At 42.4% G+C, this 13,540-nt stretch overlaps 1 protein-coding gene across 3 annotated transcripts in view; it reads right to left on the bottom strand.

The window, feature by feature from the left end:
• Positions 1 to 13,540, bottom strand: part of ZNF609 (zinc finger protein 609) — a 244,876-nt gene that overhangs the window by 15,522 nt on the left and 215,814 nt on the right. For 2 of the 3 annotated variants that reach the window (XM_063926360.1, XM_063926361.1), the window contains exons 3-7: positions 12,622 to 12,847; positions 10,172 to 10,259; positions 7,364 to 9,878; positions 2,963 to 3,338; positions 1,425 to 1,600 (exon numbers count right to left, since the gene is read on the bottom strand). In XM_063926360.1, coding sequence (XP_063782430.1) covers positions 1,425 to 1,600; positions 2,963 to 3,338; positions 7,364 to 9,878; positions 10,172 to 10,259; positions 12,622 to 12,847 — 3,381 coding nt within the window. The remainder of the gene's footprint in view (positions 1 to 1,424; positions 1,601 to 2,962; positions 3,339 to 7,363; positions 9,879 to 10,171; positions 10,260 to 12,621; positions 12,848 to 13,540) is intronic. The other variant, XM_063926362.1, reaches the window with a different exon arrangement.

The raw sequence follows: 13,540 nt of genomic DNA, 5'->3' as shown, positions 1-13,540 counted from the left end.
GAGGACCCTCTTACCTCCTCCCTGATGTGCAGCCACAAGATCCTGGAGAGCGTCAGCGGTGGTGTCCCTGATGACTGGTGTGCCTCCGCTGCAAGTACCCCGGAACCCGGCCGCGGGAGTATGCAGCGCTGCTGGGGAGGTGATGGAGCCGCAGCACAGAATGTCAGACTAACATAAATAGTGCTGCAGCCCTTGAAGTCTTCTTTAAAAGCTCTTTTCAGGGCTGCCTAGCACAGCCCCCACCTGTTAGTAACCTGCACTGCAGGCACCAACTTACAAACTGAGCTCCAGTGCCTGGAGGCGGGGTTATAGAGGAGACGGTGCAATGCATCCTGGGAACTGTCAAAGCTTTAGCCTGTTGGTGCCTCGGATCAAGATCGAACTCTACACCGCCAATGTATTCCCTGTGGAATCCCAGTGTACCCCGCTGCAGAAAATCCTTTATAACATCGTGGAATATTGTAATCTTTTCTGTTACTCATAACACTAACACAGTGGAGTAATTAGCATCCAAAGAGGAGTTAAATTATAATTTAGGTGAGTATGCTACTTGCTTTCTCCATACAGTTCCTCATTGGCCATTATGCACTAAGTTTGCTTTGAAATGATTTGTTCTTGGCCAATACTGAGAAGGTACCACAGAAGGCTTTATCAGAAAGGGATTATCCACAGATCAGATTTAGCTATACCGGCAGACCTCAGTATAGTAACTGTCCAAAGTGTGGTTGTCTCCTCTATTAGGTGAAAGCACTGGTAATCTCTGATTTGTTTTCTTTTACGTTAGTTGTACAGAATACACTATTGTTGTTACTTATTTGCTTTTTGGAATACGTACTGGAGGTGGAACCAAAATTTACCTGAGGAAATATTCTACCTACCCACCATGCTAATACTGTGACTTAACACTCCGTCCACCCAGTAGCAAGTGTAATGAGTGGCCTCCCCTTGGTGACCTTTCCCCTAAACTCAACACCCTTCCACTAACAGATTACCAAGGAGCATCACTTACAATTATCTGTGAAATTGAGTCTTAATTGTACAAACCTTTAGAAATGATCCAGTGTCCTAAGCATAAATTAACATTTGAAAACATCAGCTACTAATGACTGATCTTTTACTGATTATTGGAGCTGTTAATTAAGAACATCTAGATCAGTGGTTCTCAACCTCGGTCCTCAAGTACCCCCAAAAGTTCAAGTTTTCCCAGGTCTCCTCACAGGATTGCAAGTGAAATAATTTGCTCCACTTGTGGGTCTTTTACAATGTGTCAGTGAGTAATGAATACACCTGTTCAACTGCTAGGTGACCTGGAAAACATGAACGGTTGGGGGTACTTGAGGGCCGAGGTTGAGAACTACTGATCTAGACAACCTGTTGGGTTCTTTAATGAATGAACCCTGTTCATAGTCGCAACTTGTACTCACTGTGGGAGACTTGCTCTTGTAATGGCTTGCATGCTGTTGTAGTAAATCGAGGGCTTTAGAGTCAGAGGTGGGTTTGCAGCTGACATTTGGACTGGCTCGTGACTTCTCAGACTCTTCATTACCAGCAACCTTGTTACCATATGGAGAGAAAGAATAACTAGAAGGAAGATAAGAGCCTGAAGTGGGACATAAGAGAAGAGAGGCTGGTATTATTAACATGTGGGGTGGGAATGCTGTTAAAAAACAACAACACTTTGCTAGTATTGTTTAGGTTCTAAATATTGGGGTCTTGATGCATGGCCAGAACCCAATCTCTGCACTGCAGGGCAATGTGTGTGTGTGTTACTGTGGCTGTATCCACTTTCCTACAGCACTCTTCATACAATGAGTGTCAGCTCTGAAAACCTCACCCAGGCATAGTGGAGGTAGGTGGCTGGATCACTCCTCTGGGCAATCTGTATGTAAAAACAGCATATGAGAAAGGACAGCAAAACCACATGTAAAGGGCTTCATATGTTACAGCTGCACACACCACTAGCAGCTCGATGTAACACGCCAGCCTAGTGGTGGCAACAGCTATTCTCTTACAAATGAGTGTACTACAGTGGGGGCACAGTTGGAACTCACAGTTGGTGAAGTGACTGGTGGCCACGCAGTATCAAATGGTAGTGGCAGGTATAGAAGGTTATGGGTAAGAGAACCCCCAAGGCAAATCTGTAAGATACCATCCCCCAAACACAGTGGCAGAGGAAACCCATCCTCTCAGTTACCATAATTCATTCTTACAAAAACCATTGGGCATTACCATCTAATAAAACAATTATTCATTATTATTAAAAATACAAACCCATAATTACTATGAGTCTTACATCAACTTAAGCTAAATGATGTACTTCAGAACAAATCATATAGATCACAGGTCATTATTTGTGTAATCTAATAGTGATACCAATCTCAGCATAGGTTTATGAGTGAGCAGGCAAAAATGATACCCAAACAGTAGAGCCTCTAATAAATAGGCATGTTTGAACAGGCACAGAAAATCCTCCGTCTCCTGCTACTGTTGATTAAAAGTTTTCATTTACTTTTTTCAAATCCAGTTACATGAAAAATAAAAAAATATTTTTCAAGCTGATAGGATGTTTTGAATATTTTCTTTTAAAGATAAAATGCATGCCTAAGAGGTCTAAGAGGAGGAGGATTACAGATATATGTTATGTACAACCACCTGTGTAGCAGGCCCCTTAGATATGGTCAAATAGGAACATGCCTGAAAACCACTGGCTTCCAAATCGCCTTAGAGATTTTGGGATATATGTATCAAAGCTTGAAGATAGATAAAGGGTCTGATTCATGCTTGTAAGTAACGCAAACTATCAAGCAACTGTACAAAACCATGTTGCACTGCAGGTGGGGCAGATGTAACACGTGTAGAGAGATTTAGATACAAACATGCATATGAATTGGTGTATTATAGAAAATTTGCTCTTCTGTATGTATAGTTTCATCAGCACATATTATAATCCTATTCCGAATACCTGGGTAGTTTTGCATCATCACTGCTGGCATTCCACGGTAACTTGGATGGCTGGGGTCATATGCTTGACTATAGGTATATCCATGCATATAAGGGATATAGGACTGATGCTGTGTAAGTGGTGATGACACAGGTACATGAGTACTAGTGCGTGGGTCCTTGGGCATCACACGAGGATCATCATTTGTTTGTGGTCCTTTTATATCTACACTAATTGCCTCTTTGCCATCTTCCTTAGATGAGGCTTCCTTGCTCCGGCTCCGCTCCTCTTTGACTTTCCGCTCCCGCTCTTCTTTCCACCTTTCATCATCAGCTTTTAGGGCATCTGTGTACTTGGGATAAACGTAGGACCACATGCGTGACTCTGCTTCCTGCTGCTGGAGATGGTGCAAACCAGATAACTTGCATTAGATAGCAGATTCATAATGACGTGCTGTAGATCAACATTTTAGACATGGAATATATCAGAGGTGCTCAACATCTAGTCTTCCAGCTGTTGAGGAACTACACCTACCAGCATACCATGCCACAGTCTTGCTAGTAGGGAATGCCAAAAATTGTGGCAGGGCATGGCTGGGATGAACCTCAACAATTGGCAATCCCTGTGTTAAGCATCCCTGGGATATGTAATGTGCATTTTAATAATAGTATTTCCAGTCTGAGCTTTAGTCTCTCAATAAAGTACATACATACTTCAGTAATTATAGACTGTAAAGCAGGCATTCCCAACTTCAGTTCTCAAGGCACATAAAGGAGGTATTCAATTAGCTGCAGGGTTTATCCGCGCCACAAAAAAAATAAAATCCGGATTTACGCGCGCTAACCCACAGATTCTGCATAAAACTGTAAAAATCAGTGATTTATTTCCCATGCACGACCTGATTTTGTGGGTTTGTATGCAGACTTCACCTCGTAGCTCAATTTGTCTACACCCACTAACTGAATAAGGCTGGCGCTGGCAATTAACAGGAGGGGGGGAGGTGTAAACCCTGCCGCTAATTAAATTCCCCAAGTTCAGATTTTAGTGATAGCCAGGCTTGAACACAGGTGACTTAATTAGTACCTTGGTTATTGTGATTTAGCCATCTGTGCTGAAGCCTGTATATCACCAAAACATGCATGTTAGGTTATTTCACATCTACCCATTTTCACCGGACGTCAAAAAGCTGCCCAGTTTTTAGCTGTGAATTAATTTAGTAAACAATATAACTACATAGATGCTTTTAGTCGGCACGGATCCAGCACAGTCACCATGTTACAGTAGACATTAACCACTGACTAGGTTTGCTGCTGTCTGGCTGCTGCTACTGCTGTGGCTGTGTGCATGCCCACATCATTCAACGTGGCACAAAGCCTTTCTGTGTGAAAGGCTCTGATTAACGGCCAAAAAACAGACAGCTTTATGCCATCCGGTGAAAACTTAGAGTGCCTTGAGGACCGAGGTTGGGAATGCCTGCTGTAACGTTTCAATTCAAACTATACTACCTGTGATAGTGTTTGTTTTAATTATTTAACAGACGAGAGACTTGAAAACTGAATACATGGCAACACTACAGTGTATGTATGTATGTATGTATGTATGTATGTATGTATGTATGTATGTATGTATGTATATATATATACACATACACACACACACACACACACACACATACACCGTATAGATAAACACTGTGAAGTGCTGCTCAGAGACAGAAAATCTGGCAGTACTATCAAAAGTAAAACTTATACAAACTGAGAAGACAAACACAGTACAAAACCATTCAGGACAACGTCGAACACAATCACTTAAAAACCACAGAAGACATTGAGAAATATGAAAAACCAACACTTCTACCTCTTTCAGTATAGAAAAGTAACCAACATCTTCTGCACAACTATACACAAGCAACATATGTGCTTACCACTCTTCAAGGACAGCAAACAGATCATAAAACACACAGGTACCTCCATAACAGTAAGAGGCTGTAAGAGTCAGCATCACAACAGTTATCCCCAGATATATCCTCTCAGCTTCCAAAGGAGACACAACAAGGCAAAAGCTGGCAACCAACTCTATTCAGTATACAATTCCATAACACATGTACAACCACATAAAAAAGGAGCCGGCCACCTCACAAAGCAACTAAGAAAATATTTTCCACCTACAATGGGAATCACAGACCTGATCGCACCAAGGGAAACAACTAGTCCAATAATAGACTAGAACATTCTAAAGATACATCACAACCCTGTTCAGGCTATCCAGGCATAATGTTGACATTCAGAATGTCCATATAGACGTTATGCCAACACTGGGCATGTCGGCAGTCACAATGTCAACAGTACATTTTAGAGCTAGATTTAAGGTAGGAAAAGGTTTAAATACCGATATTACATAATATCATACATAATTTCTGCAGTCGCGTCAAACAGCCCCTCTCGGTGTGCCAGTTCCCGTGAGACTCTGCTAGCTAGCATCTGGTGGGTTTTTTACCGAAAATGTGTCTTAATGACAATGCAGTTCAACTAGGACGCACCAGGAGACTGCGCTGATTCATTTGATATGCAACACTTGTATATTGTCTGTGACTGAGTATCTGAATCTGTATATGAAGTGCTACAATGCTGCTTTATCCCATGCCTGGTTCCGTTGTGTTTTGTATACAGATTCAAGGGGAGATGTATGAAGCAGTGAAAAGCGTGGAGAAATGAGCCAGTGGAGAAGTTGCCCATGGCAACCAATCAGCTTTAAAGTAACATTTATCAAGTGCATTCTATAAAATTATACATAGCAGCTGATTGGTTGCCATGGGCAACTTCTCCATTGGTCACTTCTACATTCTTATCACTGCTTCATCCCTCGTCCACACACAGATATACAAGTTTTGCATATGATATTAATTAGTGCAGTCTCCTGGTGCATCCTAACTGAATTGCATGGCGACACAACATTTTCAGAAAGAAAGACGCCCTACACTAGCAGTGTTGCATGGGAACTAGCAGCTCACCTGCGCCAGGAGGCTCAAACTGCGTGGTGTATTGAGGCTAGATCTAGGGAGACACATCTGTATGTCAGCACTGTGAATGCTAACATACACAATGTCGACAGAATGATTATGTCAACAATCAGAACATGTATACATAACATACCACACGCTTGTTCAGCCCACTTTGTAATAACATAATGTAAACATATGAGATAAAGAAATTCCAACACGGTGACACATCATAATCCTTTTGTTTTACAGTTTACTTGAACTAATTACAAAGTATACAATGAGATTAGAAATAAGCGACTGGAACAGTCAAGGTTTGAATGCTCCATCCTCTGGAATCGATGTTAAAGCTTCTTTAAAAGCCATGTAAAGGCTAGACAAATCACTGCCACCTACAAGTTACTTGGAAGGTCCTCTCTACACTGCTGATTGACTGGAAAGTTGTTTTTTTTGTTTTGTTTTGTTTTTTAAATTCCTGAACTCAATGGTTAATATAGCACAATAAGTAGCTAAACCCCTCATTGCTAAGGCTTTTGTAACTTCTGTGCTGAGGCTACGCTGACATTTTGGACTCATCACAAACTGGATTTTACAGTAATGTTTCTACGTAGTAGAAATCAGAATTGTGTTTAGCTGAAGGTCTCCAAATAAGAGTGGTTCTTCACTTGGATAGGTTGACTTAGCGAGGGAGGGAGCAAGCGAAAGAGAAGCGTGAGGGAGCAAGCGAAAGAGAAGCGTGAGGGAGCAAGCAAAAGATGCGGGAGGGAGAGGTGAGCAAAAGAGATGCGGGGGGGGGGGGGGAGGGGTGGAGGAAAGATGGGCGGGGGCGAAAGAGACAGGGAGGTGGGGAGACAAGCGAGGGAGGAAGCAAGAGAAACAAGTGAGGGAGGAAGCATGAGAGTTCAATGGGGAAAGGAGAGAATGAAAGCACAATGGGGGTAATTCCAAGTTGATCGCAGCAGGAATTTAGTTAGCAATTGGGCAAAACCATGTGCACTGCAGGGGAGGCAGATATAACATGTGCAGAAAGAGTTAGATTTGGGTGGGTTATTTTATTTCTGTGCAGGGTAAATACTGGCTGCTTTATTTTTACCCTGCAAATTAGATTGCAGATTGAACACACTCCACCCAAATCTAACTCTCTCTGCACATGTTATATCTGCCTCCCCTGCAGTGCACATGGTTTTGGCCAATAGCTAACTAAATTCCTGCTGCGATCAACTTGGAATTACCCCCTATGAGAGGCAGAGAGCTAGAGAAACGGAGGGGAGAGAGAACAAGAGAGAGAAATGGGGGGGGGGGGGTGAATAATTTAACAGGCACAATCTTTAAAGTAGCAAATTAACAATTCATTAATACATACAATTACTTACAAAAATCATCTGAGATTAACAACCATATAGAAGCTGAACACAGATTCTTACCTGTCTGTACCACAAGACAGGATCCAGTCCAGCTTGTCTACTACAGTCTACAGTTTTTGAAGTTTCAGCAGATTCCTTCCCTGTATGACCACCTCCTTCTGAAACTTTTGCTTTTAAACCCTCTGCTTGCTGCACTTGTATCTTTGCAGAGTCCTCTGGTTTAGGAATAATCACAGACTTGCCAGTGTCCGGTCCAGATACCATCTCCTTCGATTTACTAGACCCAGACTTCCCTAAATCTGTCAGACTTGGTGCTTTTGTGAGTGTTGGGTGTACTGAAGACTTGTGTTTCCATTCTTCTTTCAGAGTAGCCTCTCTATCTCTCATGGCCATCTCTGCTTTTTTTTCAATGCTGCGCTGCTGCTGCTGCTGCTGTTGTTGTTGTTGTTGTTGTTGTTGTTGTTGTTGTTGCTGCTGCTGCTGCTGCTGTTGTTGTTGTTGTTGTTGTTGTTGTTGTTGCTGCTGCTGCTGCTGTTCCAGGTTCTGCCTTTGTTTCTGATGCTCTTCATACTGTTGTCTATATGTTGGGTTAGTGCTGAGCAGATGTGCATGATATCCTTGGTCACTATAGCCATAAGGAGGCACATAGGCATACTGATTGTAATAGAGGGATTGCATGTACATGTTAGGACGTTGCTGAATAACGGAGGGTTGTTGGCTAGCGCTGCTAAGCTCTGGCTTTTTATCCTCCGGAGGCTCAACCTTCATTTTCACTTCTGTAACCTCCAGACTTTCTTCTTTCTTGACTTTAAGAGGCTGACTTTCCGGTGTAGTCTGACCAGTGGGGTTTATGGCACCTGGACTGGAATGTGCATAGTTGGGAGAGTAGTAAGTTTCAAAGGTCTGGTAGTATGGGGATTCCTTGCTCTGGGGTTGTGGTGGAAAGAGAGACTTTTTGGCACTTTCCTTAACCAATTGTTCTGGGTCTTTAACCTTTGTGCCCTCTAATTTACCTTCAGCATCTTCTCCTGCATCAGAAATGTCAGAATAAGCTGGGCTGTTGGTTTTAGCAGAAGTCCCTTCTGCCCCATTTTGGGTCACAACATGTAGCGGTGTCATGGGCTGACCGGGACTGGGGTTTTCCATTCGGTTTGAAGTATTTCCTCCCATTCCTATAGAAGGGCTAGGTGCATTGTCTGTGAAGCTATATATTTTGTCAGCCTCAGCCTTTATGCTGGCCAAGCGGCTCTGGTGAGAATCTGAGCCATTGAGAAGCCCATCACCTTTGCCTACCAAATCACTTACTGCATCCGCATAAGGGCTTTTCCCATCTTCAGGACGACCAACTTTCATGGAGGTTCCAGGATTTTCTTCTTCCCTTGACTCTTTCTTCTTTTTTTCCTTCTTCTTTTTATCCCTAGATGGGGTTAAAGCTGGATTAATACTAGACGGCTCTCCCATTACTGTTGGTTTAGGTTGAATGGGCTTAAGCTGTGGGCTTGTAGGCATGGCTTGGACAACTGTAGTGGTAAGACCAGTAGAGGAACCAGGACTTCCAGCAGTGAAGGTGGTAGTTTGAATAGTGTACATCTGCTGAGGTACTATAGCAGGGGCAATGGGACGGGCAGATTTCACACTCTTAGATGAAGTCAATTTGTCTGACTTGTTGCTCCCATTTCCTTTTTTCGCTGCATCTTTATCTACCAATCTTTTTTCCTGTGACTCAAAGCCATCATTGCTTGTATCATCTGCTGCCATGGGACCATCATCTGACCCATCATTAGAAAGTGCTCCAGGGTCTGTGTCTCCTTCTGTACTTATCTTTTTCTTGCCCATTACTTTGCCTCCAAACTTTGAAGAAAGAGGAGGACTGTGTGGCTCAGTCAAACGAGCCTTAGGAGTGGCAGATCGGGCAGGTGAAAGGGATCCCTTCTGTGACTGAAAGTTACCATTGCAGCTACCCATGTCCAGATGAAGATGAGGTTCCTCACCACATTCACTGTCTCCATCTGCCTCTGGTTTACTGTCATCATCTGTGTGTGCATGAGCCTGATGGTATTTCAGGCCATTAATGTGCTTATATTTTTTGTTGCAGTTGGGATGGGGACAGTCTATTAATATGGGTGACGAACAATTTCGGTCTAGTGCAGTTGCCTCTACCTTGATAGTGTTTAATTGCACTGTTAAAGGCATGGGCACAGACACCGGGGCAGATGAAGAGCCCATGGAATTTGTGCGAGCACGCTTACTTCCTTTGGAGTCTTCTGAGCTTGAGGTCAGTTCCATGTCAGAAGGAGGCTTGCTTTTACGTTTGCTGGCAGATGATGGGCTGGCTTTTATATCTTCTGTTGTGTTACAAGGCTGTGGACGATGATCACCTGAATTCTGACTTCCCCGTCTACCTTTGTTGTTGGCTCCAGCTCGTGTCTTACTACTACTACTGCTGCTGCTTGCGCCTTTACTTTCAGGGGCTGGTGCGCCTTCTGCAACGGGAGCATTACTACTTGGGCGTATGCGTTTACCCCTACCCCGTCCGTTCCGCATCTCCAAGTCACTGGTGGGAGAGTCGCAGAATCTGGAGGGGGATGGGGAAAAAAGGGAGAAAGTGAGTCCACCTACTAAAACATACACTTTTAATAAAGATATTGAAGTTACTGCTGCATCAGCCAAAATAGCTCTTAAATTGCCAATTAAACACACACATAGAATTACATTCGGTTATGATGTCAGGTCAGGATTTACATTGTATTTATTCAAATATAACAGACCATGTGTAGTGAAATCATCCCTTCACTTTCCCACACAAATACTCTTCATTGCTGTAGCATTTTGTGATCAAACACACCATATCCCAGGTAGCAGACTCACCTAGGTGGGGCCCAGTCATGTCGTGTACAATCCAACAGGGTGCCAACATAGGTCTTGTTTCTCCAAGTCACATTTACAACCAGCATTCCTGGAGAAAAAAATAAATCACTTATAGGCAAGGGAAAATTCAAGCAGAAAGGTGGTATTAGTAAAGAACACCATACTGTGATGTGGGGTCCAAATAATCACAATCTGACAGAGATGAAACTTTCTGTTCTTATCAGTTTCTCCGCTTCATGATAGATCACCTCCTCATGAGCTAAGGAACCAGCAGCAGACTAAGCAGAGGTTCCTCAAAGAGATCTCAAGTGAAGTTTCATAAAAGTGACTGGCTTCTGTTGTTGACCAGCCAATTATGTGATAATTACAGTACATATTATTCTAAAATAATATATTCTAAAATATTTTAACTAATATGATTACTACACATTAAAGACAACTGGTTATCAAGTTCTGGAATCTCAATATATTTGTACAATGCATAGCACTTTAACAAATTTCATGGGGCAGCACTGTGGCGCAATGAGTAGCTTGCTGCCACACAGCACCAGGGTCTTGGGTTTGAAGGACCTGACGTGGAGTTTGTATTTTACTATATAAATTTAGACAGGGGACAACTTCTGCTATGTTCTCTTCCTGGTACTTTCCTCAAACAAATCAGCTCTGTAGGCAGTGAGGGAGATGCCCATAAAGCATCTTAATTTGGGAGCCAAGTTGGGCTAATTCATTCTCAAGGGAACAGTAGCACTAATAATGGAGATCCATTGATCAGCTATTTTCTTGTTTTAACTGAAAATTGGAAATGGGGAAAAAAACACTACTCCAATAAAAACACAGTTCTGCATTTGCATACATTGTTTCAGTCTATAGCAATGTGCCAATGGGGAACCTTAAAGCACTGATGGCTCTGAAACTTTGGGAAAGTGCAATACCTGCTCACACCTGCAATTTATACAGGTTTATTTTTAGACAGCAGATGGCTGCACAGCTGCAGATGAGGGCTCTATGCAGAGTTTGCAGGTATGAATTAACCGGTTTTCAAGCACTCTGTGGTACAGCCTTTCAGACAGCATGGTACTGTTACAAGCTCCGCAGAATCCCATATTACATTAGATCAGAAGCTCACCGACTGCTGTAAATCTGATCCCTGTGGTTCATCCGCACTGAACATCTGTTATCATAATTAACCCACTGGAACTCACAGGTAATTTGCTGCTACAGCATATGACACATACAGTTTTTTGGAATCTTAACAATGGCACAAGAGCATTACACGTGATCAGAGGCCGAAGTAGAGAAAAAGAACCGCCAGCTAAATGACAAGCTGCCTTCAGGGAATTATAACACTAGATGAGTTAGGCCCTTGCAGTAGTACTACAGGAGACAGAGGACTGTATGCACAAAGATCATGGGCTTAATCCATGTAACTCTGAATGTCTCCTGCGGTTGTTTTTGGAAGCAAATGCATGTTACGTGGGAGAGAGACAGGACGGGTGGGGACACACACACAAAAAGAAGCAGGACAGTCAATTCTCCTCAAATGCAACTGATGCATAGTCTATTTCAATCCACTATTATGACAGTGATAAAACATCAATACAGTGTCTACAATGAAGATAAGTAACAGCCGTTAAATAATTAAAACTCAGTAATATGAAGTTTACATAAAAGTGTAATGTAAAATGTTGCTTAGTCATCTGTCCTGGGATGTCAATTTTGGCCTCAAGGTCTCCCCACTATATACACCAACAGGTGCAGTGACTTTTGGAGTTCCTACAAATGGCGTTTGGGCTTTTGACCCAAATACTAACATTATGATGAGTGTATAAGGAGAAAAGAAAAGAACACTAAGAAAAAACTTTGTTATCAATATTAATACTAAGTAAATACTTTATGTAAACAATATATTAGATAATTATGCAATTCATAATTAAATTACTAAAAAGGAAATGTAAAATCAAGCACTGCATATTCTCTACCAGTGTGGAAATCAGCCATCCGTTACTAACCTGCTGTGCTACAGCCACTGGCAAACACTACTGTGCAGGCATATGGCACACTCCTGTTTATTCCAACCTTATTGGGTCTTTGAACATCTTCATATGTACTACAGTGGCTGATCTTCAGTACGTGCAATACGTGCAGTACGTGGACAAAGTTAATGTGCGGCAGCACACTGCAATGGATGTGCACAGTAGGCAACGCAGCTGCCTGTGATTGGTAGATTTTGCGTTACAAATTGTTCTCTCTTGGCCGGACATAAAACAATGAAGGATGTGCGATCCATACAATCCCAGGCAGTAGTTGTGCCTCCTGTGTACATGCACTGCTGCAAGCCAAAGGCCCTCCAACATTCCATAGAAACTAAACGTACTTTAGAGAGTAATATGTTGCACAATATAAACATAGGGACACTTATACAAATTCCACAAAGCAATAGTCAAACTTACCATCCTCAGTCTCCTGCCACACAATCCCTTCCAAGTTAACGCTGGTGCCAGGTTCACAAGGTCCAAGGCATTCAGGCTCAGTAGCCAGAGCCACATCACTGGTGTTGACGCCCACTGATCTTGTACGCACCATGATCTGCTCACATGGAGAGGAGATGTCATTGTTCACCATAGGGACTAGCAGATGCAGAGGTATCCCAGAAGGTGCACACACCGGGGACTCCATCTATGAAGAGTCATATAAACAATAGCTTATTATGGAGTAGTTACCGGAGTGAAGGGGTCAATGCCCCCCAAAAACAAAGAAAAATAATGAAACAATAAAAAGTACAGCTTTAGGTGACTGATCGTTTACAAAAACAGCTCTACACCTGGGTCACGTCAGTCATTACAGAGCACCACTAAGCTGCAATGCCACACATAGTACCTAGCATTCTTCTAGCTCATACAGTAGTTAGCAGCAAATGTTCTGTTCAAGACAGAGAACAGAACATTGTTTGTCTAATCGGAAGACTGGGGGAAATGTCATAGATTCACGCAATGAAGATGTTAGATTTATAGCAACAGTTACAGGGCATGATTATATAAGGAAATCTTTAGCGTTTCAACCCAAACTTTGAGTATTCAACAATCCTTTAATGGATAAGTGAAGTATTCTGCACATTTGCCCCAAAGTGTAAGAAAATTGTTATTTGAATTATCTCCCTGCAACATGCTGTCATAATGTATAGATAGCAGGGCTGGACAAATCTGAGCCTGACAATAAGTCACTGCTGGTATGCATCTTGTGGGAGCACTGTTCATTGATGGACATTAAAATGTACTGCTTGATAATGCCAAACCTGCACTTTACGATGTCCATAAAAGGAGTGGCCAAATGTTGTTGGGTTTTTTTTTTAGTATAACTCACTTCTGCAAA

The sequence above is a fragment of the Pseudophryne corroboree genome, chromosome 6, assembly GCF_028390025.1.
Source record: "Pseudophryne corroboree isolate aPseCor3 chromosome 6, aPseCor3.hap2, whole genome shotgun sequence".
In the NCBI taxonomy this organism is placed as follows: domain Eukaryota; kingdom Metazoa; phylum Chordata; class Amphibia; order Anura; family Myobatrachidae; genus Pseudophryne; species Pseudophryne corroboree.
This window is presented reverse-complemented; position numbering and strand designations above follow the sequence as displayed.